The sequence below is a fragment of the Bos taurus genome, chromosome 23 (assembly GCF_002263795.3).
Source record: "Bos taurus isolate L1 Dominette 01449 registration number 42190680 breed Hereford chromosome 23, ARS-UCD2.0, whole genome shotgun sequence".
Lineage (NCBI taxonomy): Eukaryota > Metazoa > Chordata > Mammalia > Artiodactyla > Bovidae > Bos > Bos taurus.
The window spans coordinates 29,308,942-29,333,786 of NC_037350.1; the positions used below are offsets into that span (position 1 = coordinate 29,308,942).

A 24,845-nucleotide genomic window follows, 5' to 3' on the forward strand; every position below is an offset into this window, starting at 1 on the left:
CAAAGTTTACTCAAACTCATGTCCATTGAGTTGGTGATGCCATCCAACTATCTCATCCTCTGTCATCCCCTTCTCCTCCCACCTTCAATCTTTCCCAGCATCAGGGAAATTAATAATTATTATTAATTTTCCTTAATAGCCAAGTATATTTTGTAAATTGTTAAACTCTGTGACTCCTGCTTAAGATATAATTGTCATGCCAGATATTATTTTTGGTTCTCTACACAAAACAAAATCGTATCAAAAATTCATTTGGAGAAAAAACCATTTCCTAACATTAAAAAAATATCAATGAAACTTTCTGTACTAAATGATTTATTTCACTGCATCACAGTGAATATGTAGAGATTACATATCTACTTTTGAGAATATCTAGAGATATGGCAATAAAATTGTAGACAGTAAAGAACCTTCATAATCTACAAACACAAGGTTCATTATAAGATAAGAAACAGGTCTAAATCCTTGGCTTGTAAATTTACTACAGGCAAGAAGACAGATAATATGGACAACTCTCCAGCTTGTCTCCTAGTTCATTTTCCTACCTGGTTGAGTGTTCAAATTCACAGTTAAGAAGCCTTATCAGGTTGACACTCCTGAAAAGTAAATGGTATAAAAATATTTGAAAAATAAAGAGTATAAAAATATTTGAAAAATAAAGAGTAGAAAAATATTTGATGTGATGGTTTATATTGGGATTACAGTATAAGCTCTTCATCTTCTAAAACCTCTTCTTGCTGAAATTCTGCCCGTTTTTATGATCCACGGATCTTTAAACATATCATCCCTAAGAGAGAGTGTCCCCTGGGTTTGTGAAGATTATTATAAAAATTAACCTGTTACCTTTCTTTCCTTGCAATATAAGAGGATTCTCCTCAGGGAATTCATCATCTTGAGTTCCATTTTTGTTGTTGTTCCTATTTTCTTTGCTTACTGTGTTTCTTTCTTAGTTTTAGAACCACAAACAGTTTGAGACAATTCACAATGACTTCGTGTTTTCTTTAATTACCTTTCATTTCCTGGGACCAGAGGTGTGGATGCATTTTCTTATCTTGGGCACTTTCCTTCAAAAACTCTGTATGAAATGGAAGGAAATTGAGCAATGACAGTTAAAGAATGAGGGCCAGTGATATCCCATTGATCCATACAGAAAGATATCTGTATTTCAATACCCTTTAAATATTTTGCTCATTTATTACTGTGGTTCTATGGAAAACAAAACAAAACAAAAAAGAGGAATATGGAGAAGTAGTATTGTTTTTGTTTCTTCTAAATCTGATTCTTCACTGTTGGTATTAACACTAAAATATTTTCTTTAATTTTGGGGTCCCTGAGCTCACATTTCTCTCTGGGAGAATGAGGCTGGTCTCTCCAATGTGTATCTTCACTTCTTCCTATATCCTTTAGGTAAAAAATCTGATTCATTGAAGGAGTACCTGTATGTGATCTAACATCTATCAAAGTTTTCTAATTACAGTTATGAATGCCATGTACTTTATGTATCTTTCTACTGCAGTTTATTTTTCTTGCTTTGCCGAAACTCATTACATATTCATCACATTAATAGTTTCTTGTTCTAGGATATGCTATGAATAGAATACAAATCAATAAGAATTATTGTATACTCATTGTGTAAAATATTGTTCTCAGTCCATATATTTGTATTTCTGTCCTTCCTTGATAATCTCCATATCTTTTTTTCCCCCCTACATCTTTAAAGTGATGCCAAAAATGCTAAAGGGCTTCCTGCAGGAGGTATTTATTTCTATGGCTGGTTCCTTGATCCAGTTCTTTATCTTTGACTGTCCCAGGATAGCTGGATGCTTCTGGGTGGTTGTCAAAGGATATAATCCCTCCTAGTAATTATTACCCTCTCTGCCACTCCCAGATGGTACTTGGAGCTGGTGGACATAGCCTGTCTATCTGGCTTAATGGTGGATGGATTGGTTGTGGCCCTGACGGGCCCAGTTGAAGTTCTGTGGCTCAACCAAAATAGCCACTTTCGCTGTGACTCCATGCCTTTGATAAGCCTGACCTGCTTATCATTCAATATTTCCATGTGATAGAATGGGAAGGACTAGAGAGCTCTTCAAGAAAATTAGAGGTACCAAGGGAACATTTCATGCAAAGATGGGCACAATAAAGGACAGAAATGGTATGGACTTAACAGAAGCAGAAGATACTAAGAAGAGGTGGCAAGAATACACAGGAGAACTATACAAAAAAAGATCTTCATGACCCAGATAATCACGATGGTATGATCACTCACCGAGAACCAGACATCCTGGAATATGAAATCAAGTGGGCCTTAGGAAACATCACTATGAACAAAGCTAGTGGTGGTGATGGAATTCCAGTTGAGCTATTTCAAATCCTAAAAGATGATGCTGTAAAAATGCTGCACTCAATATCCCAGCAAATTAGAAAAACTCAGCAGTGGCCACAAGACTGGAAAAGGTCAGTTTTCATTTCAATCCCAAAGAAAGGCAATGCCAAAGAACGCTCAAACTCCTGCAGAATTGCACTCATCTCACACACTAGTAAACTAATACTCAAAATTCTTCAAGCCAGGCTTCAACAGTACATGAACCATTAGCTTCCAGATAGTCAAGCTGGATTTAGAAAAGGCAGAGGAACTAGAGATCAAATTGCCAACATCTGTTGGATCATCGAAAAAGCAAGAGAGTTCCAGAAAAACATCTATTTCTGCTTTATTGACTATGCCAAAGCCTTTGACTGTGTGAACCACAATAAACTGTGGAAAATTCTGAAAGAGATGGGAATACCAGACTACCTGACCTGCCTCTTGACAAATCTGTATGCAGGTCAGGAAGCAAGAGTTAGAACTGGACATGGAGCAACAGACTGTTTCCAAATAGGAAATATGAGTATTCCAAATAGGAGTATGTCAAGGCTGTATATTGTCACTGTGCTTATTTAACTTCTATGCAGAGAACATTATGAGAAATGCTGGCTGGATGAAACACAAGCTGGAATCAAGATTGCTAGGAGAAATGTCAATAACCTCAGATATGCAGATGACACCACCCTTATGGCAGAAAGTGAAGAAGACCTGAAGAGCCTCTTGATTAAAGTGAAAGAGGAGAGTGAAAAAGTTGGCTTAAAGCTCAACACTCAGAAAACTAAGATCATGGCATCTGTTCCCATCACTTCATGGCAAATGGATGGGGAAACAATGGAAACAGTGAGAGATTTAATTTTGGGGGGCTCCAAAATCACTGCAGATGGTGATTGCAGCCATGAAATTAAAAGACACTTTTTCCTTGGAAGAAAAGTTATGACCAACCTAGATAGCATATTAAAAAGCAGAGACATTACTCTGCCAACAAAGGTCCGTCTAGTCAAAGCTATGGTTTTTCCAGTAGCCATGTATGGATGTGAGAGTTGAACTATAAAGAAAGCTGAGTGCTGAAGAATTGATACTTATGAACTGTGGTGTTGGAGAAGACTCTTGAGAGTCCCTTGGACTGCAAGGAGATCCAACCAGTCCATCCTAAAGGAAATCAGTCCTGAATATTCATTGTAAGGACTGATGCTGAAGCTGAAGCTCCGATACTTTGGCCACCTGATGCGAAGAACTGACTCACTGGAAAAGACCCTATTGCTGGGAAAGATTGAAGGCAGGAGGAGAAGGGGTCGAAAGAGGATGAGATGGTTGGATGGCATCACTGACTCATGGACATGAGGTTGAGTAAACTCCAGGAGTTGGTGATGGACAAGGAAGCCTGGCATGCTGCAGCCCATGGGGTTGCAAAGAGTCTGACATGACTGAAAGGCTGAACTGAACTGAAGTGAACTGATCTGTTCAGACTCTAGAGTGAGTGGTCTAGGTAGGAACATTATTCATTAATTGTGTGGTCTCCTTCATTATTCCCTTTGCACTGATTGTGGAATTTTCTTTAAAGTCTATTGGATTTATTTTGTTTTTGTTTTTTTGTACAAGATATCTGTTACAGTATTTAATTATCTCATATTTAAATGTGATATATTGCTACTTTTATTCAGTTTTAATTTAAATCTTTGGATAGAAAAACTTTTGTAAGTTTTGTTCATTTTTAAAAAGTGAATTCATTTCTATTTTTAGTTGTATTTCATGGCCTACTAACTTTTCTATATAATCGTTATTGTTGTAGCTGAATATTTGATTTGTATATGTTGGTTTTTATTAGGCAGCATTACTTAAGCTTCAAATTCATTTTAAATTTGCTTCTTAATACATCGATTTTATTGTTGCTGTTTTAAATGAACAGACTTTCAGAGCACTTTTAGTTTCACAGAAGAATTGAGCAGAAAATACCTAGTTCCTACATAACCCCTCCTCGTTTCCCACACAGCCTCCTCACTACCAACATCTCTACAGAGAAATACCTTTGTTACAATCAATGAATCAACACTGGCACATCATTCCAAGCCTGTGTGGTGGTGGTGGTTTATTCGTGAAGTCGTGTCTGACTCTTGTGACCCCATGGACCGTAGCCTGCCAGGCTCCTTTGTCCATAGAATTTCCCAGACAAGTACACTGGAGTGGGTTGCCATTTCCTTCTCTAGCCCACCGTTTACATCGTGTTTCATTTTTTGTGTTGTACATTCTATGGTTTGGACGAATGCATAATGTCAGGTATCCACAGTTACAGTGTCACACAGAATGGTTTTCCTGCCCTAAAAATCCCAAGTTAGATCTCTTTATCTCTCCCTCCCCAGACTCCTGGCGACCACTGATCTTTTTATTGTCTTCAGTTTTGCCTTTTCCAGAATGCCATGTACTTGGAATCTTCTTTCACTTATTAATATGCCTTTAAGATGCCTTCATGTCTTTTTGTGGCTTGATAGCTGTGCTTTTTTTTTTCTTTTTACCTATCCATTGTATGGATATGGCTTCCCAGGTGGCACAGTTAGTAAAGAATCTGCCTGCCAGTGCAAGAAAGGCAGGAGATGTGGATTCAGTCTCTGGGTTGGGACGATCCCCTGGAAGAAGAAATGGCAACCTGTTCCAGTATCCTTGCCTGGAAATTTCCAAGGACAGAGGAGCCTGGTGGGCTACAGTCCATGGGGTCACAAAGAGTTGGACACAACTGAGACTGAGCATGCAGGCATGTGTAAGGATGCACCAGTATCTATTCACCTGTTGAAGGGCATCTTGTTTACTTCTAAATTTCAGCAGTTATAAATAAAGCTGCTATGAACATCCATGCGCAGGTTTTTGTGTGAACGGAAGTTTGCAACTTATTTTGGATAAATTTACAGTTTTTATAATGTCAAAAATAATATATTCTGCATTATTTAAGGTTTTTGTCTCTTCCCTTCCTCTTCTTTTATTTCCTATTCATTTTATTATTTAATTACATTGGCTGAGATCTATTACAGTAGCAGGGATGCAGTAGTGGAAAACCTTGATTTTTCTTTCATATATTAAAAGGATATTTCTAAAGTTCTTCACTGCATGTGACTTTGGCTGCAGTTTTTTTTTTTTTTTTTTTATGGCAGCTATATAAAATTCTTTATCTGTTAGGGGACATTATATTTTAAGTCTGATTTCTGAACTGTCATTTTCTTTTGTGGTAATGTGTTACAGTGGTCCATAATGGTGTTTGATGAGTTGTTCCTTTTAGGGCATTTGTAGTTGCAAACACCTTTCTTCTATAGGTGGGCTTCCCTGATAGCTCAGTAGGTAAAGAATCTGCGTGCAATGCAGGAGACCCTGGGTTGATTCCTGGGTCGGGAAGATCCTCTGGAGAAGGGATAGGCTACCCACTCCAGCATTCCTGGACTTCCTTTGTGGCTCAGCTGGTAAAGAATCCTCCTGCAAAGTGTGAGACCTGGGTTTGATCCCTGGCTTGGGAAGATCCCCTGGAGAAGGAAAAGGCTACCCATTTCAGTATTCTAACCTAGAGAATTCCATCGACTGTATAGTCCATGGGAGTCGCTAAGACTTGGGCATGACTGTGCAGCTTTAAAGATTCTGACACAACTGTGCAACTTCACTTTCTTCTGTAGGTAAGACTTTTTATTTTTAAACTTGATTCTGAAGATTCAACAAGTTAGAAATTAGAGGGCTTTCCTTTGGTTCCTTGTAGGTGGCACTACTGCATACACGACTGCGCAACTTTCACTTTCTTCTGTAGGTAAAACTTTTTATTTTTTATTTGATTCTGCGGACTCAAAAGTTAGAAAGGAGAGGTCTTATCTTTGGTTCCTAGTGGTCGCACTGCTGCATAAGTTTTTGGTTTCCCTTACCCGAGCTACCTCTGGTTACACTTGAGAATTGGCACTTTGCTCCCTCTAGCACCTCTGTCAAGGTGTCATCCAGTACTCCTGCCTCCGGGGTTGTTAGTGCCTTGCCCAGCCCGGTGTCACTGGCATTGCCACCTAGGGCACTGGAATGGCCAGCACATCCACTGTACCCAGGGCCTCCTGTGTTGCAGGCTCCGGCCACCACAGCAAAAGGGTGGAGGTGGCTGGAGGGCTAGGGTTGGGAGGGTCCCCATGTTGCCCGGGGTTGTTGGGTTCATAGGCGTTGCTGCTGTGGGTGGAAGCTGCCTGGAGTTGGAGTGTCTCCACAACTAGCAGGATGGGGTCCCAGGCCTCACTGTCTCTGCCACTTGGTTGCCTGTGGCCGTGGGGACTGCTGAGGCTCAGAGATTGGAGTCATGTGCTGCCTCCCCTGAAGATACTCTGTTTTCTGGGACCACAGGTTCAGCTGCTGTCCCTGGAGGTTGGGAATTATAATCCCTACCCGTCCTCTGCTCCTGGTTGTGCCTTTTCTATATGTTCTAGTCCTAACACTTATATGAACAGATATATGGAATTCTCTGGCATCGTGGGGTGTTGGGCAGAGGCAACTTTGTTGAGTTATGGATGTTTTACTGGTTTTAGATGGAAGGGGAGCAGCAAAGGGAGCCATACAGCCATGATGCTGTCGTCACCCTGAGCCCATATATCTTGCTGAGGAGACTACCAGGAAGAATTGTGAAAGTTCCAAGCAATTTCTTTTAGTTGACTATTATAAAATACATAAGGAATGAGATGAGCTAAAAACCAAACCACTCAGCTTTCAAGCAGAATTTACAGGAAATTTAAAGAAGCCAGACAGTTCAGACTCAAAAGTTTAACTGTATGTAAGTCCTAGATACTCTATATGGTAGAGGGTTATCAAAGTAAAAATGATGTTGAGGCAAAGATCAAATTCTGGTGCTGGGAGTAAAATGTGGGCTTTGGTTAGATATCTCAAGGATGTGGCTGTAAAATCCTTTGTTGGGACCTCAGAAAAATAAACAGGAAACCTAGATTAGATTCTAAAAGACTTAAGGTCAGGTCTCCTAGACCCTCTCTAAGAATCTTAAGGACATGACTTATAGACTTTCAACCAGACAAAAATGTTCCTAGAAATCTTAACAACATTGTTCCAAAGTCCTCTGACCCTCAGCTCAACTCAGAGAAAAGCTTGTATCAAAGAGCTTTGTGAATATGGCATTTGTCTAATTGAGTATATCTTAATAATAATTGTAAGGCCCTAATGGGAAATAGATGGGGAAACAGTGGAAACAGTGTCAGACTTTATTTTTCTGGGCTCCAAAATCACTACAGATGGTGACTGCAGCCATGAAATTAAAAGATGCTTACTCCTTGGAAGGAAAGTTATGACCAACCTAGATAGCATATTCGAAAGCAGAGACATTTCTTTGCCAACAAAGGTTCGTCTAGTCAAGGCTATGGTTTTTCCTGTGGTCATGTATGGATGTGAGAGTTGGACTGTGAAGAAGGCTGAGCACCGAAGAATTGATGCTTTTGAACTGTGGTATTGGAGAAGACTCTTGACAGTCCCTTGGACTGCAAGGAGACCCAACCAGTCCTTTCTGAAGGAGATCAGCCCTGGGATTTCTTTGGAAGGAATGATGCTAAAGCTGGAACTCCAGATCTTTGGCCACCTCATGGGAAGAGTTGACTCATTGGAAAAGACTCTGATGCTGGGAGGGATTGGGGGCAGGAGGAGAAGGGGATGACAGAGGATGAGATGGCTGGATGGCATCACCTACTCGATGGACGTGAGTCTGAGTGAACTCCGGGAGTTGGTGATGGACAGGGAGGCCTGGCGTGCTGCGATTCATGGGGTTGCGAAGAGTTGGACACGACTGAGCGACTGATCTGATCTGATCTGAAAATATTTTTAAAAAGAATTTCATCGGTGTCATCATTTTCAATTTCATAATATTGGGCTTTAGGGGCAAATTTAGAAAAATGCCCCCTCTTGGAGTTTACTACTGCTATGTTGCTGTTAAAGTGAAGTCGCTCAGTCGTGCCTGACTCTTTGTGACCCCATGGACAGTAGCCTGCACCAAGCTCCTCCATCCATGGGATTTTCTAGGCAAGAGTACTGGAGTTGGTTGCCATTTCCTTCTCCAGGGAATCTTCCTGACCCAGGGATCAAACCCAGGTCTCCCGCATTGTAGGCAGACGCTTTACCATCTGAGCCCCCAGAGAAGTCCTGTTACAGTTATGTGCCTCCCATTTTCCCCTTTTACAATAAAAGTTTTCTGTTTTGGTCATTCTATATCTATTGTATCATTATTTGTTGAGTCTGTGATGGGCAGATAATTTGACTCTTTATTCTAAGTTCTTCAGACTACAAGAAATCATACTTGAAGGATCTACACAAGAAGCCCCATTTGTACCTTGATTTGATGAAAAGACCTGGACTTTGAACTGATGTTGTAATGTTATACATTTTAGAACTAGGAGAGGGAGTAAGTGTACTTTGTATATGAGGACTATGAAAGCTATTTGTAGTTATGAAGAGGAAAATTTAAATTTTACATAACTTTCTTCTCCTTCTGCCTCTGTAACCCAGCTTGCTCCTTGCAGTCTAGATCACATAGGTCTCAGAAAGTGGGGACTCACAATACTAGGAACAGGAGTTTATCTCACTCACCCTTGTCCTGCTCTTTGCAATTGCTTTAGCCCCTGCAAACCCACTGTTGTGTATAAAAAACTCTGTAACCGCTTTGTTTGGGGCTCAGAGCTTGGAGAGTTAACTCCTCTGGGCCCACCAGTGAAATAAACCTGAGTTCTCCAACTCTCCGAGTGTGGTGCTTGGTTTCTCGAGTACTGGTTTCTGCAACAGTTAGAGATGGGACTGATGGCCACAGTTCTTTGACACTCTTTCCCTTGAAAGGTAGGATTTATTTTCTCTCTCTATGAAGAAATGTGAGGTTGGTCTGTAACTTCTTAAACTAATAGAATATGATAGAAATGATGTTAATTCTGGCTATGGGGTTTTTCTTTCAATGACTAACAGCTTTTGCCTTAGTCTGTTGGCCCTCCGAGTCCCTGCATTATCCCTGCTGAGGAAGTACAGGGTAGTCACAAGGAGAAAGTGGAGGAGGAGAGAATAAAAAGGGAAAGATTTTATCAGTTCCCAGGCATTCTATGTCCAACTGTTACAAAGAGAAACTGGAGAGAGAAACACAGGGAAAAATTTTATTAGGTCCTAGTTATTCCATGAACAACTGTTCAAGTTAACTTAACCAAGAGGACCCAGACTTTCTTTAGCAGAGTCAAATCTTTCTGTTTTCTGGCCCATGGAATAATGCAATTTAATGAAAAAAGTGTTTTTTTTTTCTTTTAAAAAGTGGTTTTAAATCAGTAAAATTTTGAGTACTATTGTGTTATCAGTCAGTTCAGTTGCTAGGTCATGTCTGAATCTTTGCTATCCCATGGACTGCAACATGCCAGTCTTCCCTGTCCATCACCAACTCCCAGAGCCTACTCAAACTCATATCCACTGAATCAGTGATGTCATCCAACCATCTCATCCTCTGTTAGCCCCTTCTCCTCCTGCCTTCAATTTTTCCCAGCATCAGGGTCTTTTCCAATGAGTCAGTTCTTTGCATCAGGTGGCCAAAGTATTGGAGCTTCAGCTTTAGCATCAGTCCTTCCAATGAATATTCAGGACTGATTTCCTTTAGGACTGACTGGTTGGATCTCCTTGCAGTCCAAGGGACTCTCAAGAGTCTTCTCCAACACCACAGTTCAAAAGTATCAATTCTTTGGCACTCAGCTTTCTTTATGGTCCAACTCTCACATCCATACATGACTACTGGAAAAACCATAGCTTTGACTAGACAGACCTTTGTTGGCAGAATAATGTCCCTGCTTTTTAATATGCTATCTAGGTTGGTCATAGCTGATCTTCCTAGGAGCAAAGGTCTTTTAATTTTATGGGTGCAGTCACCATCTGCAGTGATTTTGGAGTTCCCCAAAATAAAGTGTCTCACTGTTTCCATTGTTTCCCCATCTATTTGCCATGCAGTGGGGGGACTAGATGCCATGATCTTAGTTTTTGGAATGTTGAGTTTTGAGCCAACTTTTTCACTCTCTTCTTTCACTTTCTTCAAGAGCCTCTTTAGTTCCTCTTGTCTCTTATGCAGCAATATAAAATCAGAGCTCTATTGTTCTTCTGTAGTTCATAACTTCCATTAGGACTGGATTATAGAACAAATTACAACTGACCGAAAAGCTAGTCTGAGATAGTTCAAGTTGGAATATACCTTATCCACAAATGCCTTCTCTCATCTAAAGACCTGAATTGATGGGTTAAAGAAGACTGAGCAGGAAGATAGAAGTAGTACAAGCATGAAATCAGAACCAAGTTATTTGGGTATGCAAAAGTAAAAGCAGGAGGTTTGAATGGTCAATCCAACAGCTCAAAATAACTTTCATAGTCTTGCCTATGTGTATATCTATGCTCAGTCACTTCAGTTGTGTATGACTCTTTGCAACTCCATGGACTGTAGGCCACCAGACTTCTCTGTCTATGGGATTTTCCAGGTGACAATACTGGAGTGGGTTGCCGTGCCCTCCTCTGGGGGCATCTTCCTGACCCAGGAATTGAACCCACGTCTCTGGCATCTCCTGCATTGCAGCCAGGGTGTTCACCCACTGAACCAGCTGGGAGGCCCCGTGTGTGTATCTGAAGAGTTATAAATGCTGACACCTTATCATTGGGCCAACAGCCACTCCTAGATACTGAGACACCAAGAAACATACTATGTCTTTACTATTAGCTGCAGAAACATCTCAGAAATTATGGCCTCATTGCTTTTACTTAGTATAAAGTTGCCAAGTAAGGGGAAGAAGGAGGAGGAATGGAAATCCACTCCAGTGTTCTCGCCTGGAAAATCCCATGGACAGAGGAGCCTGGTGGCCTACAGTCCGTGGAGTAGCAAAGAGTTGTGACTGAACATGAGTACAAGGGAAAGAAAACTAATTTTATTTATTCTTAATATTTCTCCTGTGTTACATCATATTACATTGCATTACAGTTTGTTGAAATAGAGTAGGAAAACAAAACAAAAAAGGGGGAGATTCTATAAATCAACATTTTCCATGACCATAAGTTGAGTGAAAAAATAAGTCACAAATAAGGAAAAGATATTCTTGAGATGCTTTTTCAACCTGCCTCCATTTTAAATAACATTTCACAGTAATCCTTGACAGTTTGGCCAATGACTTCCTGAAAATAGTGGTTCCCAAACTCCTTAGATGAACCATTGTTTGTTTTCTGTTAATTCATGATTCTGTTCAGTTCAGTCCCTCTGTCCTGTCCAACTCTTTGCAAACCCATGGACTGCAGCATGCCAGGCCTCCCTGTCCATCACCAACTCCCGGAATTTACCCAAACTGATGTCCATTGAGTCGGTGATGCCATCCAACCATCTCATCCTCTGTCATCCCCTTCTCCTCCCACCTTCAGTCTTTCCCAGCATCAGGGTCTTTTCAAATGAGTCAGGTCTTCGCATCAGGTGACCAGAGTATTGGAGTTTCAGCTTCATTGTAATTCATGATTACAATGTAATTTTCTTTAATTACTATTTTGCTTCTTTGCTTGGATAACAAGAAATCACGACTACCTCGTAAAAATTCCCCTTCAATCACGTGAATTAACATTTACTTTTCTAACTGAGTAATTATGCTCCTAAATTAAAATCTTCAAAATTTGAAAGTGTCATAATTTTACTTCTCACATTAAAATGTGCTAATATGGAGGGATCATATGGATAGGCTTAAAAACAACCTATCTACACACTACATGGGGAATAGAAGCATATTTCTATAACAAAATTCAGAGAAGAACTTATTACCATATATAACAAATCAATTTTATCAACTAATATCTCAAAAACAAATTCATCATTAGACTTCCATGGCTAGTATTCCATTTGCTCATATTTCCTTTCTATTACCTAAGAATGTATTGTTGAGCCCTAGGCTAGACTTTCCCAGTTATTTTTCCTTTATACTATTCCCTCTCTTATATACATGTATCATTTGAGTTCAGTCGCTCAGTAGTATCCAACTCTTTGTGACCCCATGGACTGCAACACACCAGGCTTCCCTGTCCATCACCAACTCCCAAAGCTTGCTCAAACTCATGTCCATTGAGTCAGTGATGCCATCCAACCATCCAACTACTGGAAAAACTATAGCTTTGACTAGACAGACCTTTGCTGGCAAAGTAATATATATGGCAAGCAATTTTGTGTAGCAGTATTATTTCACATCTCAACTGTCTCATTGCTTGTTTATTTATACCTCTAAGAGTTCTCTAGACTTCCTCAAGTCAGGGCCTCCTTCTGATCACCCTCTTCAAGGCCACCTTTACTTCCTTGTTCCTCAAAGTATAGATCAGTGGGTTTAGCACAGGAGTGACTACACTGTACATAATGGCAACAGTCCGGTCCTGGTCCATGGAGCTACCTGAGGCAGGACGAATGTAAATGAAAAAAACAGGACCAAATAAAAGAACAACCAACATGAAGTGGGAGGCACAAGTAGACAGTGCTTTATGAAGCATTTTGCAAGAATGAGTCTTGAAGAAAAGATAGATAATAATGTAGAAATAGGAGAGAAGGGTTAGAAAGAATGAGCCCATGGCAATGGTCTCTGTGACAGTATGAAGTAGCCACCCATTGAGGTCAGTGTTCCCACAGGCCAACTCCAGCAATGGCTTAACATCACAGAAGAAGTGATGGATGTGGTAGGAACCACAGAAGTTTAAACGAGATGTCATTACTGAGTGCAGCAGGGCATGGAAAAACCCAATGATCCAGACAGTGACAGCCATCTGGGTACAGACCTGATGATTCATGATAACAGTGTAATGAAGTGGTTTGCAGATAGCCACAAAGCGGTCAAAGGCCATCACAGCCAACAACATGACCTCTGTGCTGCCCAGGAAGTGGAAGAAATGAAGCTGGCTTATGCATCCCAAGAAAGAAATTGCTTTGTGTGTAGAAAGGAAGTTCTCCAGCATCTTTGGCAGAGTCACCGTGGAGAAGCAGATATCTAGACATGACAGGTTTCCCAGGAAAAAATACATAGGAGAATGGAGTCTTGGATCAGAGATGACAACTATCAAGATGGCTCCATTTCCAGTCACAATGACAAAGTAAATTATAAGAATAGTAACAAAGAGAAAAGACTGCAGTTCCTGGATGTCTGTCATTCCCAAGAGAAGAAATTCAGTGATTGAAGTTCGGTTCAGCATCACTTTAAAAAAAGACAAGATAATAGAGGAAGACAATCTTTAATGAGAACCAGTCCTTCTAGCCCAGGATTTCTTGCTGAGACAAATGTTTTAAGGAATAGTGTTGCTGTTCTATACAATCCAAAATCAGAGGTGGTGCCATATTTGGACTATTAGATTGTTCAATACTAAAGCCACCTATCACTTATGGTCTATAAGTCAAACATTTATTATCTTTACAAGATTTGTCATTAGTGGTTTTTTTTTTTCTCCCAGTAATTCAGAGTACATTGCAGCATGCTATGTTCTCTGGTTGTGAACTGCTACATTCTTGTACAACTTTTCTTTTATCTTCCTAAGTTAACTCTAATAGGAAGCAACTTTTTAAGTATTCCACCACACCGCTGTCTCTATACCTAATAAGCTATTGTAAGTATTTTAAATTTAAAACAATTGACAGGAAATAGAACTGCCTTATGATCCAGCAATCCCACTGCTTGGCATACACACTGAGGAAACCAGAAGGGAAAGAGACACATGTAACCCAATGTTCATCGCAGCACTGTTTATAATAGCCAGGACATGGAAGCAACCTAGATGTCCATCAGCAGATGAATGGATAAGAAAGCAGTGGTACATATACACAATGGAGTATTACTCAGCCATTAAAAAGAATACATTTGAATCAGTTCTAATGAGGTGGATGAAACTGGAGCCTATTATACAGAGTGAAGTAAGCCAGAAGGAAAAACATAAATACAGTATACTAACACATATATATGGAATTTAGAAAGATGGTAATGATAACCCTGTATACGAGACAGCAAAAGAGACACTGATGTATGGAGCAGTCTTATGGACTCTGTGGGAGAGGGAGAGGGTGGGAAGATTTGGGAGAATGGCATTGAAACACGTGAAATGTCATGTATGAAACGAGATGCCAGTCCAGGTTCAGTGCATGATGCTGGATGCTTGGGGCTGGTGCGCTGGGACAGCCCAGGGGGATGGTATGGGGAGGGGGGAGGGAGGAGGGTTCAGGATGGGGAGCACGTGTATACCTGAAATTTTTTGAATTTTAAAAAGAAAAAAAAAAACAATCGACAGGGATGAAAACATTACAACTACAAATTCTTTTTTAAAAAACCAAAGTGCTCTTTCAAATAATAGTAATAACTTTTCCTCCTCTTAGAATGTTAGTGGAGCTAGTGGTGTTCTTATACTGATCTCTTTCTGACTCTCACACTTGGAAAAGTCATAAAACCTTACTGGGGTAAGAAATGCGCTGTGCTGTACTTAGTCCCTCAGTCGTATCCAACTCTTTGTGACCCCATGGACTGTAGCCCACCACGCTCCTGTGTCCATGGGGATTCTCCAGGCAAGAATACTGGAGTGGGTTGCCATGCCCTCCTACAGGGGATCTTTCCAACCCAGGAATTGAACTGGGGACTCCTGCGTTGCAGGCAGATTCTTCACCAGCTGAGTACCAGGGAAGTCCCAGCTAAGAAATAAGACCACATTAGTCAGACATTAGCCAGAGGTATATTTGAAATTTTACTACTGCTTTATGTGATAGTGAGCTTAGTTTTTTCCTACAATCTGAGAAAATATAAATTTATATGTAAATATAAATTATCTCAAAACAAGATCCCCAAATTATTACTTTGATGACAAATGTTCTTATGCTTCTTCTCTCTAGTTGCACTGGGACTCTCTTTCATTTCCCAAATTGCCAAATCCCTGGATAAGAAAAATTCTTCCTCAAATGAGCTTACTAGTTCTTATTTTACCTTACACTGACCTCTCTTTGAAGTATGTGAGTTCAACCCTCTTAAAATCTTATGTTTTCTGAATGATCCGCTTTCTGAAGTTCCATTTTCATTTTGTCTGCAATAAATATGCTCTTCAAATATTAAGGAATATTCTACCCCACGTGCGATTTACCTTCTTCACTTCTAGTTCTGTTGCAGGAAGGGACATCCCTTCCAGGGCCCAAAACTGGGCTCTTGTCTAACACTCAGAAATGAATTGTCTGAGGAGACACATGTGCTGACAAAGCAAGAGATTTTGTTGGGAAAGGGCGCCCGGCTGGAGAGCAGCAGGGTAAGGGAACCCAGGAGAACTGCTCTGCCATGTGGCTCTGCAGTCTCGGGTTTTATGGTGATGGGTTTTATTAGTTTCTGGGTTGTCTTTAGCCAATCATTCTGACTCAGAGTCCTTCCTGGTGGTGTACACCTTGTTCAGCCAAGATGGATGCCAGTGAGAAGGATTCTGGGAGGTGGTCGGATATGTGGTGTCTCCTTTTGACCTTTCCTGAACTCTTCCAGTTGGTGGAGGCTTATTAGTTCCATGTTCCTTACTAGGACCTCCTGGCGTAAAACAACTCATGCAAATGGTTACCCTGGTGCCGGGGTGAGCGGTTTCAGTCAGCGTGCTTCCCCTAACAGTTCCGTCATTGTGTCACTGGCCAAGTCTATGTGCTTTATAGCAACTCTCTCCCAAATTGTCACAAATTTCTCTCACTTGAAAATTGCGTTTTCTCTTTTGACTTTTCTGTTAAATAAAATTCTTGTTTTCTACTACAGGAAAGCATTAATTTTAATTTCATTGGTGGGACTGAAGTCTTTTCTTTAGTGAAGGCTAAAACTCTTAAGGAACTGTAAGGAAATTAGCTGTAATGAAGTTTGATATTTGACTAAATTTGCCCTATTTACTGAAAGGCAGGAAACCTTTTGAATCTTTTTTTCCTCTATTATTTACAAAGTATATTGTTTTCCTTCAGGTACCCTGACAAAAGCAGATATAAGTACATAAAATTGCTTCCTCTTTGTTCCTTTTATTTGCTGATGTAATGAATTAACCCTTGCATATTGTGAGAGAAGAAGCAAAGGTGGGTAGAAAACTTATAGATATGAAAGCACTGAGAAAAAAGTAAGAGCTGTAAGGAAGTTTGAAGAGAGATGCAGATATTGGAGGGGTGGATAGTTCAATTTTGAGAAATAACTGAGGGCAAAAGAAAATGATTTGACTAGAGTAAAAAAGTGAATGGACTGGGAAACACTTTGAGGGAAATCATAGAGTTCTAGGTTTATCTCTGAAAGAAAAATTGAGAAAATTATCTGATCTCTACACATCTTCAAAAAGGGCTATTTCAAATAACTCAGTAGATTTTTTGATAGCCACGTATATTTAGCATATTTAAATAATTTTATCATCACTGTTTAACATAAAAATGATATGCCAAATATCATCTTGGTTTTCTGACCAACCTGAAAAATATTATCAAAAATTATTCTGGGAATAAACAAAACACAACACACACAGACACACACACACACACACACACACACACACACACACACACACCCCTTTCCTAATTTCTAAAGAAAATTAACAATTAGATTCCTCTGTTCTAAATTATTTCTTTCACTATGTCAATATTTAGACATTAAAGATTGAATTTGAAGAATGTCTAGAGAAGCAGGAGCATTGAATGAGGTATGTGACTTGGCAATACAACTGTGGGGAGTAAAGTGCTTTCATAATCCACAAACACAATGAGGAGTCCATCATAAGACAGGAAATCAGCTCTTAACACTGGGTATTTAATTTTCATCCTAGCAAGCAGACAGATCACTTACTAAGAGATAGAAAATATGGGCAACTTCCCAGCCTGTCTTTTATTTTATCCTCTTACCTGATGGAGTATTCAGATTCATAGGTAAGAAAGCTTTTTGGGTTGACACTCCTAATGATAACAGTAGAAAAATATTTGAAAGGATGGCTCTTGCTGAGATTGTATTATAAGCTCTTTATTTTGAGATGTCATTTCTTCTCTTTTTGAAAATTTGCCTGCCTTTTTATGGGTCACATATTTCTGCACAAGAAAATCCTAGGGGAGAATGTCTCCTGGGTACCGAGAAGAATGTTTTTCACACATACAACATGATGAGGTAAGCTTGGGGAATTCTTTTCTTTAGTTCCATTTTTTTAAATTCTTCCTATTTTCTTTACTGCTTTTGTCCCTTTGTTTCAGAATTATAGACAGCAGCAGGATTTCAGTGGCTATTCAATGTCCTTTCATTTCCTAGGACAGAGGTATAAATTCACTTTTTCATTTTGGAAATTATCTTGGAAATACTCTTTGGCATATATGATGAAAAGAAAATTGGCAATATGAGTTAAGGAATGGGAATCACATTAGCATCATGGCAGAGTGAGATGCTCCTTGTATTTCTCCCCTTCAACTTATAACCGGTAAAACACCCACAGCTCAACAAGGTGCCTCTGCCAAACACACCAGAGTGTCAGAGAATTCCACACATCTTTTCATCTAGAAGAGGGTGGACTGGAACCCATAAAGGAGACAAAATTAAGGAACAGCAGAAATGGTGCCTACAATCCCAGCATATCCCTTGCCCACTGGCTACAGCAGCTAATCACAAAGCCCCAGAGAACCCAATAGTAGCAGGTGGTGCCCATGACTCTGACTTCCCAACAACAGGGGTAATCAGAGCCAAAGTAAATGGGCATCAACAGTGAGGTCTGTGACCCCATCCCTCCAGCTGTGGAGGCATCCATGACTTGGGCCCCCAACCCAGCAATGATAGTGGCAGCTTCCACATATCCCACAGCACTGGACATGACAGAAGCATTCCACCTTGATAACACATGGTAGATAATGAATGGAAAAGGGAAATGAACCTAACTTTTACTGAGTGCCCATTGTGAGTCAGGGACAATATCCTTTATCCATCGTTCTATCAATTTTTCATTTTTGTTGCTTTTCAGGAGTTCCTTGCTATGTAATATGTTGCAAATATTATATAAAGATAACATTTATTGTGTGCTCATTTTATGTGTAAGTTATTGTTCTGAGTTCTTTACCTGTGTCAGATTATTTAATTTTTATAAAAGCCCAATGAGGAGGATATTAAAATCATGGAGCACAAAAACCCAAGGCTCGAAGGATTTTAACAAATTTCCAAATTTATATCAATACACTGCGAAACTAGGATTCAAAGTGAATCACAAAAAAACTAATACTTTAAAATATCACTGGGACGACCCAGAGGGATGGTACGGGGAGAGAGGAGGGAGAGGGGTTCAGGATGGGGAACACGTGTATACCTGTGGCAGATTCATGTTGATGTATGGCAAAACCAATACAATATTGTAAAGTAATTAACTTCCAATTAAAATAAATAAATTTATATTAAAAAAAAAAAAAGAACTGCCATAGGACCCAGCAATCCCACTGCTGGGCATACACACCAAGGAAACCAGAATTGAAAGAGATACGTGTACCCCAGTGTTCATTGCAGCACTACTTACAATAGCTAGGACATGGAAGCAACCTAGATGTCCATCAGAAAATGAATGGATAAGAAAGCTGTGGTACATATACAAAATGGAATATTACTCAGCTATTAAAAAGAATGCATTTGAATCAGTTCTAATGAGGTGGATGAAACTGGAGCCTATTATACAGAGCAAAGTAAGTCAGAAAGAAAAACACCAATACAGTATACTAACACATATATATGGAATTTAGAAAGATGGTAACAATGACCATATATGTGAGATAGCAAAAGAGACACAGATGTAAAGAACAGACTTTTAGACTCTGTGGGAGAAGGCAAGGGTGGGATGATTTGAGAGAATAGCTTTGAAACGTGTATATTGCCATATGTGAAATAGATCACCAGTCCAATTTCAATACATGAGACAGGGTGCTCAGGGCTGGTGCACTGGGATGACTCTGAGGGATGGGATGGGAAGGGAGGTGGGAGGAGGCTTCAGGATGGGGGACATGTACACTCATGGCTGATTCATGTCAATGTATGGCAAAAACCACTACAATATTGTAAAATAATTAACCTCCAATTAAAATAAATTAATTAATTAAAGAAAAAAAATATCACCCATTCTTGGTTCCAGATCAAGATGGTGGAGTAGGAAGTTCCTGAGTTCACCTCCTCCCATGAACACACAAAAACTACAACTGTATATAAGACAATTATCTCTGAAAACAGACCAAAGACTAGCAGAACAGATTCTATACAACTAAGGATATAAATAAAAGGCCATATCAAGATGTATATGAGGGGCAGAGAGATGTGGTCTAGTCAGAAACCACACCCTGGTGTGGCAACCAACAATCAGGTGGGCTACCACAACCTCAGAGGTCCCCCTTGGTAGGCTAGCCATGAACACTGTGTATGCATGATCAGTTGCTTCAGCCAAGTCTGACTTTTTGCAAACCTATGAATTGTAGCCTGCTAGGCTTCTCTGTCCATGGGATTCTCCACGCAAGAATACTGAAGCATGCCCTCCTCCAGGGGATCAATCCCTGGTCTCCCACATTACAGGCAGATTCTTTACCATCTGAGGCACAAAGGAAGCCTGAGAATACTGGAGTGGTAGCCTATCCCTTTTCCAGGAGATCTTCCCGACCCAGTAATTGAACCGGGGTCTCCTGCATTGCAGGCAGATTCTTTACCAACTGAGCTATAGGAAGTGAAGGCGCTCGGTGGCGTCCGACTCTTTGCGACCCCATGGACTGTAGACTACCGGGCTCCTCTGTCCATGGGATTTTCCAGGCAAGAGTACTGGAGTGGGTTGCATTTCCTTCTTCAGAGAATCTTCCAGACCCAGGGATCGAACCCAGGTCTCCCTCATAGTAGGCAGGCGCTTTATGGTCTGAGTCACAAGTCTGCAAATATTAAGCCTGCCTTACTTGTTTTGCAAATAAGATCATCTATACTATTTTTCTTGTAGAAGGAAATGGCAACCCACTCCAGTATTCTTGCCTGGAGAATCCCAGGGACAGAGAAGCCTAGTGGGCTGCCGTCTATGGGGTCGCACAGAGTCGGACATGACTCAAGCGACTTAGCAGCAGCAGCAGCATGCTATTTTTATAGATGACCTGAATGGGAAGGAAGTCCAAAAAGGAGGGGATATATGTTTATGTGTATGTATGACTGATTCATTTTGTTGTAAAGCAACTCTATTCCAATAAAAATTAATTAAAAAAAAAAAAAGACCAAGTTGAACTAAGGATAAGATACAAACACTGTATGTTGAAAATTAACATTTTTTTTCTTAGATAAATTTAAAATTTTTAGTCTCTCCTTTAAATTAAATTTGTTATTTATTATTTGACCATTAAAAATACTGAGTATGAAAGAGTAAAATCATTTCGGAGATAAGTGTGTTACCTGCAAGTCAATTTTGCCGTCTACATGGCTTTTGTCCTTACTAAAAGTTTTGTCTTTATTTTTCTTTCTCATGCCCTAAATTTTGGTGTCAACAAAAATTTGATATTTGGATCTTTGTTTTTTATTTCATGCTATGTGGTCTTCATTAGTTTCATGAGTCAAATGTTATCTTCTTCCACATAACATGAATTGTTATTATATAACTCTTGAGTATCAGTTTAATATATTCAAACATTTTTCGGAGATTTCTGATTGAAAAATAATATTAATAATAAGAGCTAACATTTGTTCAGCACTCTGTGATAATCACTGTGCTCATGTCTTGTACATATTTTTCATTTAATCTCAGTGCCCTGATAGACCAGAAAACCTGAGTCATTTAAAATTCATTTCTTTGCCAAAATAAGCTTTTTCTCTGAATGCATTTTTACATCTATAACTTTACCATTCTCCAAATTTCCTCACCCAAGCTTTAACCTTTAGCTCTTTTTAATTTTTCTTTCCTCTTTGGCTGAAAAATAAACATGACGACAAAATGTACCTATTTTTTTTTTTCTTCACAGTGATTTTGATTTTTATCCTTTTCTTTCTTTTTTAGTATCATCACTTACACCTCACAATCAAGCTTTCTTAACTTTACAACTATATCATTGCATTAACTTCCAAATGATTTTTTTTTTTTGCCTCTAGAATTTATATTTCGGAGAAGGCAATGGCACCCCGCTCCAGTACTCTTGCCTGGAAAATCCCATGAATGGAGGAGCCTGGTGGGCTATAGTCCATGGGGTTGCTGAGAGTCGGACACTACTGAGTGACTTCACTTTCACTTTTCACTCTTATGCATTGGAGAAGGAAATGGCAACCCACTCCAGTGTTCTTGCCTTGAGAATCCCAGGGACGGGGGAGCCTGGTGGGCTGCCATCTATGGGATCGCACAGAGTCAGACACGACTGAAGCGACTTAGCAGCAGCAGCAGCAGGATTTATATTTAGGAAAAATCTGCATAGAATCCTTGGATTAATTTTCTATTGTTGTGTTCCCCTCTACCCCCATCACTCTTTTCATTTAAACTCTTAACTGAGTCCCAGCTACTTAGAAGACAAGCCATAATTTCTTAATCTGAAATTTCATCCTTCATGATCTGTATTCATGCAAAGATGGATGAGTATTTACCAGCTAAAGTGAAGATATTTTTTTTTTTTCTTCTCCAATTTTATTTTATTTTTAAACTTTACATAATTGTATTAGTTTTGCCAAATATCAAAATGAATCCGCCACAGGTATACATGTGTTCCCCATCCCGAACCCTCCTCCCTCCTCCCTCCCCATACCATCCCTCTGGGCCGTCCCAGTGCCCCAGCCCCAAGCATCCAGCATCATGCATCGAACCTGGACTGGCAACTCGTTTCCCACATGATACTTTACATGTTTCATTGCCATTCTCCCAAATCTTCCCACCCTCTCCCTCTCCCACAGAATCCATAAGACCGTTCTATACATCAGTGTCTCTTTTGCTGTCTCGTACACCGGGTTATTGTTACCATCTTTCTAAATTCCATATATATGCGTTAGTATACTGTATTTATGTTTTTCCTTCTGGCTTACTTCACTCTGTATAATAGGCTCCAGTTTCATCCACCTCATTAGAACTGATTCAAATGTATTCTTTTTAATGGCTGAGTAATACTCCATTGTGTATATGTACCACAGCTTTCTTATCCATTCATCTGCTGATGGACATCTAGGTTGCTTCCATGTCTTGGCTATTATAAACAGTGCTGCGATGAACATTGGGGTACACGTGTCTCTTTCCCTTCTGGTTTTCTCAGTGTGTATGCCCAGCAGTGGGGTTGCTGGATCATAAGGCAGTTCTATTTCCAGTTTTTTAAGGAATCTCCACACTGTTCTCCATAGTGGCTGTACTAGTTTGCATTCCCACCAACAGTGTAAGAGGGTTCCCTTTTCTCCACATCCTCTCCAGCATTTATTATTTGTAGACTTTTGGATCGCAGCCATTCTGACTGGTGTGAAATGGTACCTCATAGTGGTTTTGATTTGCATTTCTCTGATAATGAGTGATGTTGAGCATCTTTTCATGTGTTTGTTAGCCATCTGTATGTCTTTTTTGGAGAAATGTCTATTTAGTTCTTTGGCCCATTTTTTGATTGGGTCGTTTATTTTTCTGGAGTTGAGCTGTAGGAGTTGCTTGTATATTTTTGAGATTAGTTGTTTGTCCGTTGCTTCATTTGCTATTATTTTCTCCCATTCTGAAGGCTGTCTTTTCACCTTGCTAATAGTTTCCTTTGATGTGCAGAAGCTTTTAAGGTTAATTAGGTCCCATTTGTTTATTTTTGCTTTTATTTCCAATATTCTGGGAGGTGGGTCATAGAGGATCCTGCTGTGATGTATGTCGGAGAGTGTTTTGCCTATGTTCTCCTCTAGGAGTTTTATAGTTTCTGGTCTTACGTTTAGATCTTTAATCCATTTTGAGTTTATTTTTGTGTATGGTGTTAGAAAGTGGTCCAGTTTCATTCTTTTACAAGTGGTTGACCAGATTTCCCAGCACCACTTGTTAAAGAGATTGTCTTTAATCCATTGTATATTCTTGCCTCCTTTGTCGAAGATAAGGTGTCCATATGTGCGTGGATTTATCTCTGGGCTTTCTATTTTATTCCATTGATCAATATTTCTGTCTTTGTGCCAGTACCATACTGTCTTGATAACTGTGGCTTTGTAGTAGAGCCTGAAGTCAGGTAGGTTGATTCCTCCAGTTCCATTCTTCTTTCTCAAGATCGCTTTGGCTATTCGAGGTTTTTTGTATTTCCATACAAATTGTGAAATTATTTGTTCTAGCTCTGTGAAGAATACTGTTGGTAGCTTGATAGGGATTGCGTTGAATCTACAAATTGCTTTGGGTAGTATACTCATTTTCACTATATTGATTCTTCCAATCCATGAACATGGTATATTTCTCCATCTATTAGTGTCCTCTTTGATTTCTTTCACCAGAGTTTTATAGTTTTCTATATATAGGTCTTTAGTTTCTTTAGGTAGATATATTCCTAAGTATTTTATTCTTTCCGTTGCAATGGTGAATGGAATTGTTTCCTTAATTTCTCTCTCTGTTTTCTCATTATTAGTGTATAGGAATGCAAGGGATTTCTGTGTGTTGATTTTATATCCTGCAACTTTACTGTAGTCATTGATTATTTCTAGTAATTTTCTGGTGGACTCTTTAGGGTTTTCTATGTAGAGGATCATGTCATCTGCAAATAGTGAGAGTTTTACTTCTTCTTTTCCAATTTGGATTCCTTTTATTTCTTTTTCTGCTCTGATTGCTGTGGCCAAAACTTCCAAAACTATGTTGAATAGTAATGGTGAAAGTGGGCACCCTTGTCTTGTTCCTGACTTTAGAGGAAATGCTTTCAATTTTTCACCATTGAGGATAATGTTTGCTGTGGGTTTGTCATATATAGCTTTTATTATGTTGAGGTATGTTCCTTCTATTCCTGCTTTCTGGAGAGTTTTTATCATAAATGGATGTTGAATTTTGTCAAAGGCTTTCTCTGCATCTATTGAGATAATCATATGGTTTTTATTTTTCAATTTGTTAATGTGGTGTATTACATTGATTGATTTGCGGATATTGAAGAATCCTTGCATCCCTGGGATAAAGCCCACTTGATCATGGTGTATGATCTTTTTAATGTGTTGTTGGATTCTGATTGCTAGAATTTTGTTAAGAATTTTTGCATCTATGTTCATCAGTGATATTGGCCTGTAGTTTTCTTTTTTTGTGGGATCTTTGTCAGGTTTTGGTATTAGGGTGATGGTGGCCTCATAGAATGAGTTTGGAAGTTTACCTTCCTCTGCAATTTTCTGGAAGAGTTTGAGCAGGATAGGTGTTAGCTCTTCTCTAAATTTTTGGTAGAATTCAGCTGTGAAGCCGTCTGGACCGGGGCTTTTGTTTGCTGGAAGATTTTTGATTACAGTTTCAATTTCCATGCTTGTGATGGGTCTGTTAAGATTTTCTATTTCTTCCTGTTCCAGTTTTGGAAAGTTGTACTTTTCTAAGAATTTGTCCA

The 24,845-nt window shown here is 39.5% G+C and overlaps 2 protein-coding genes across 3 annotated transcripts in view; both read right to left on the reverse strand.

The window, feature by feature from the left end:
- The window catches only part of OR12D2E (olfactory receptor family 12 subfamily D member 2E), a 33,911-nt gene that overhangs the window by 3,010 nt on the left and 6,056 nt on the right, over nt 1-24,845 (reverse strand). Inside the window, exon 2 of one of the 2 annotated variants that reach the window (XM_024983520.2) lies at nt 1,010-1,075. The gene's annotated coding sequence lies outside the window, so the exon portion shown is untranslated. Of the gene's footprint in view, nt 1-545; nt 845-1,009; nt 1,076-24,845 lie in introns of those variants that run through there. The other variant, NM_001098382.1, reaches the window with a different exon arrangement.
- OR12D2D (olfactory receptor family 12 subfamily D member 2D) lies at nt 12,638-13,564 on the reverse strand. Its single transcript, NM_001390429.1, has one exon. The coding sequence runs from the start codon at nt 13,562-13,564 to the stop codon at nt 12,638-12,640; it is 927 nt and encodes a 308-aa protein (NP_001377358.1).

Coding starts and splice junctions, on each gene's coding strand:
- OR12D2D (NM_001390429.1), bottom strand. CDS start 13,564: ATGCTGAACCGAACTTCAATCACTGAATTTCTTCTCTTGGGAATGACA.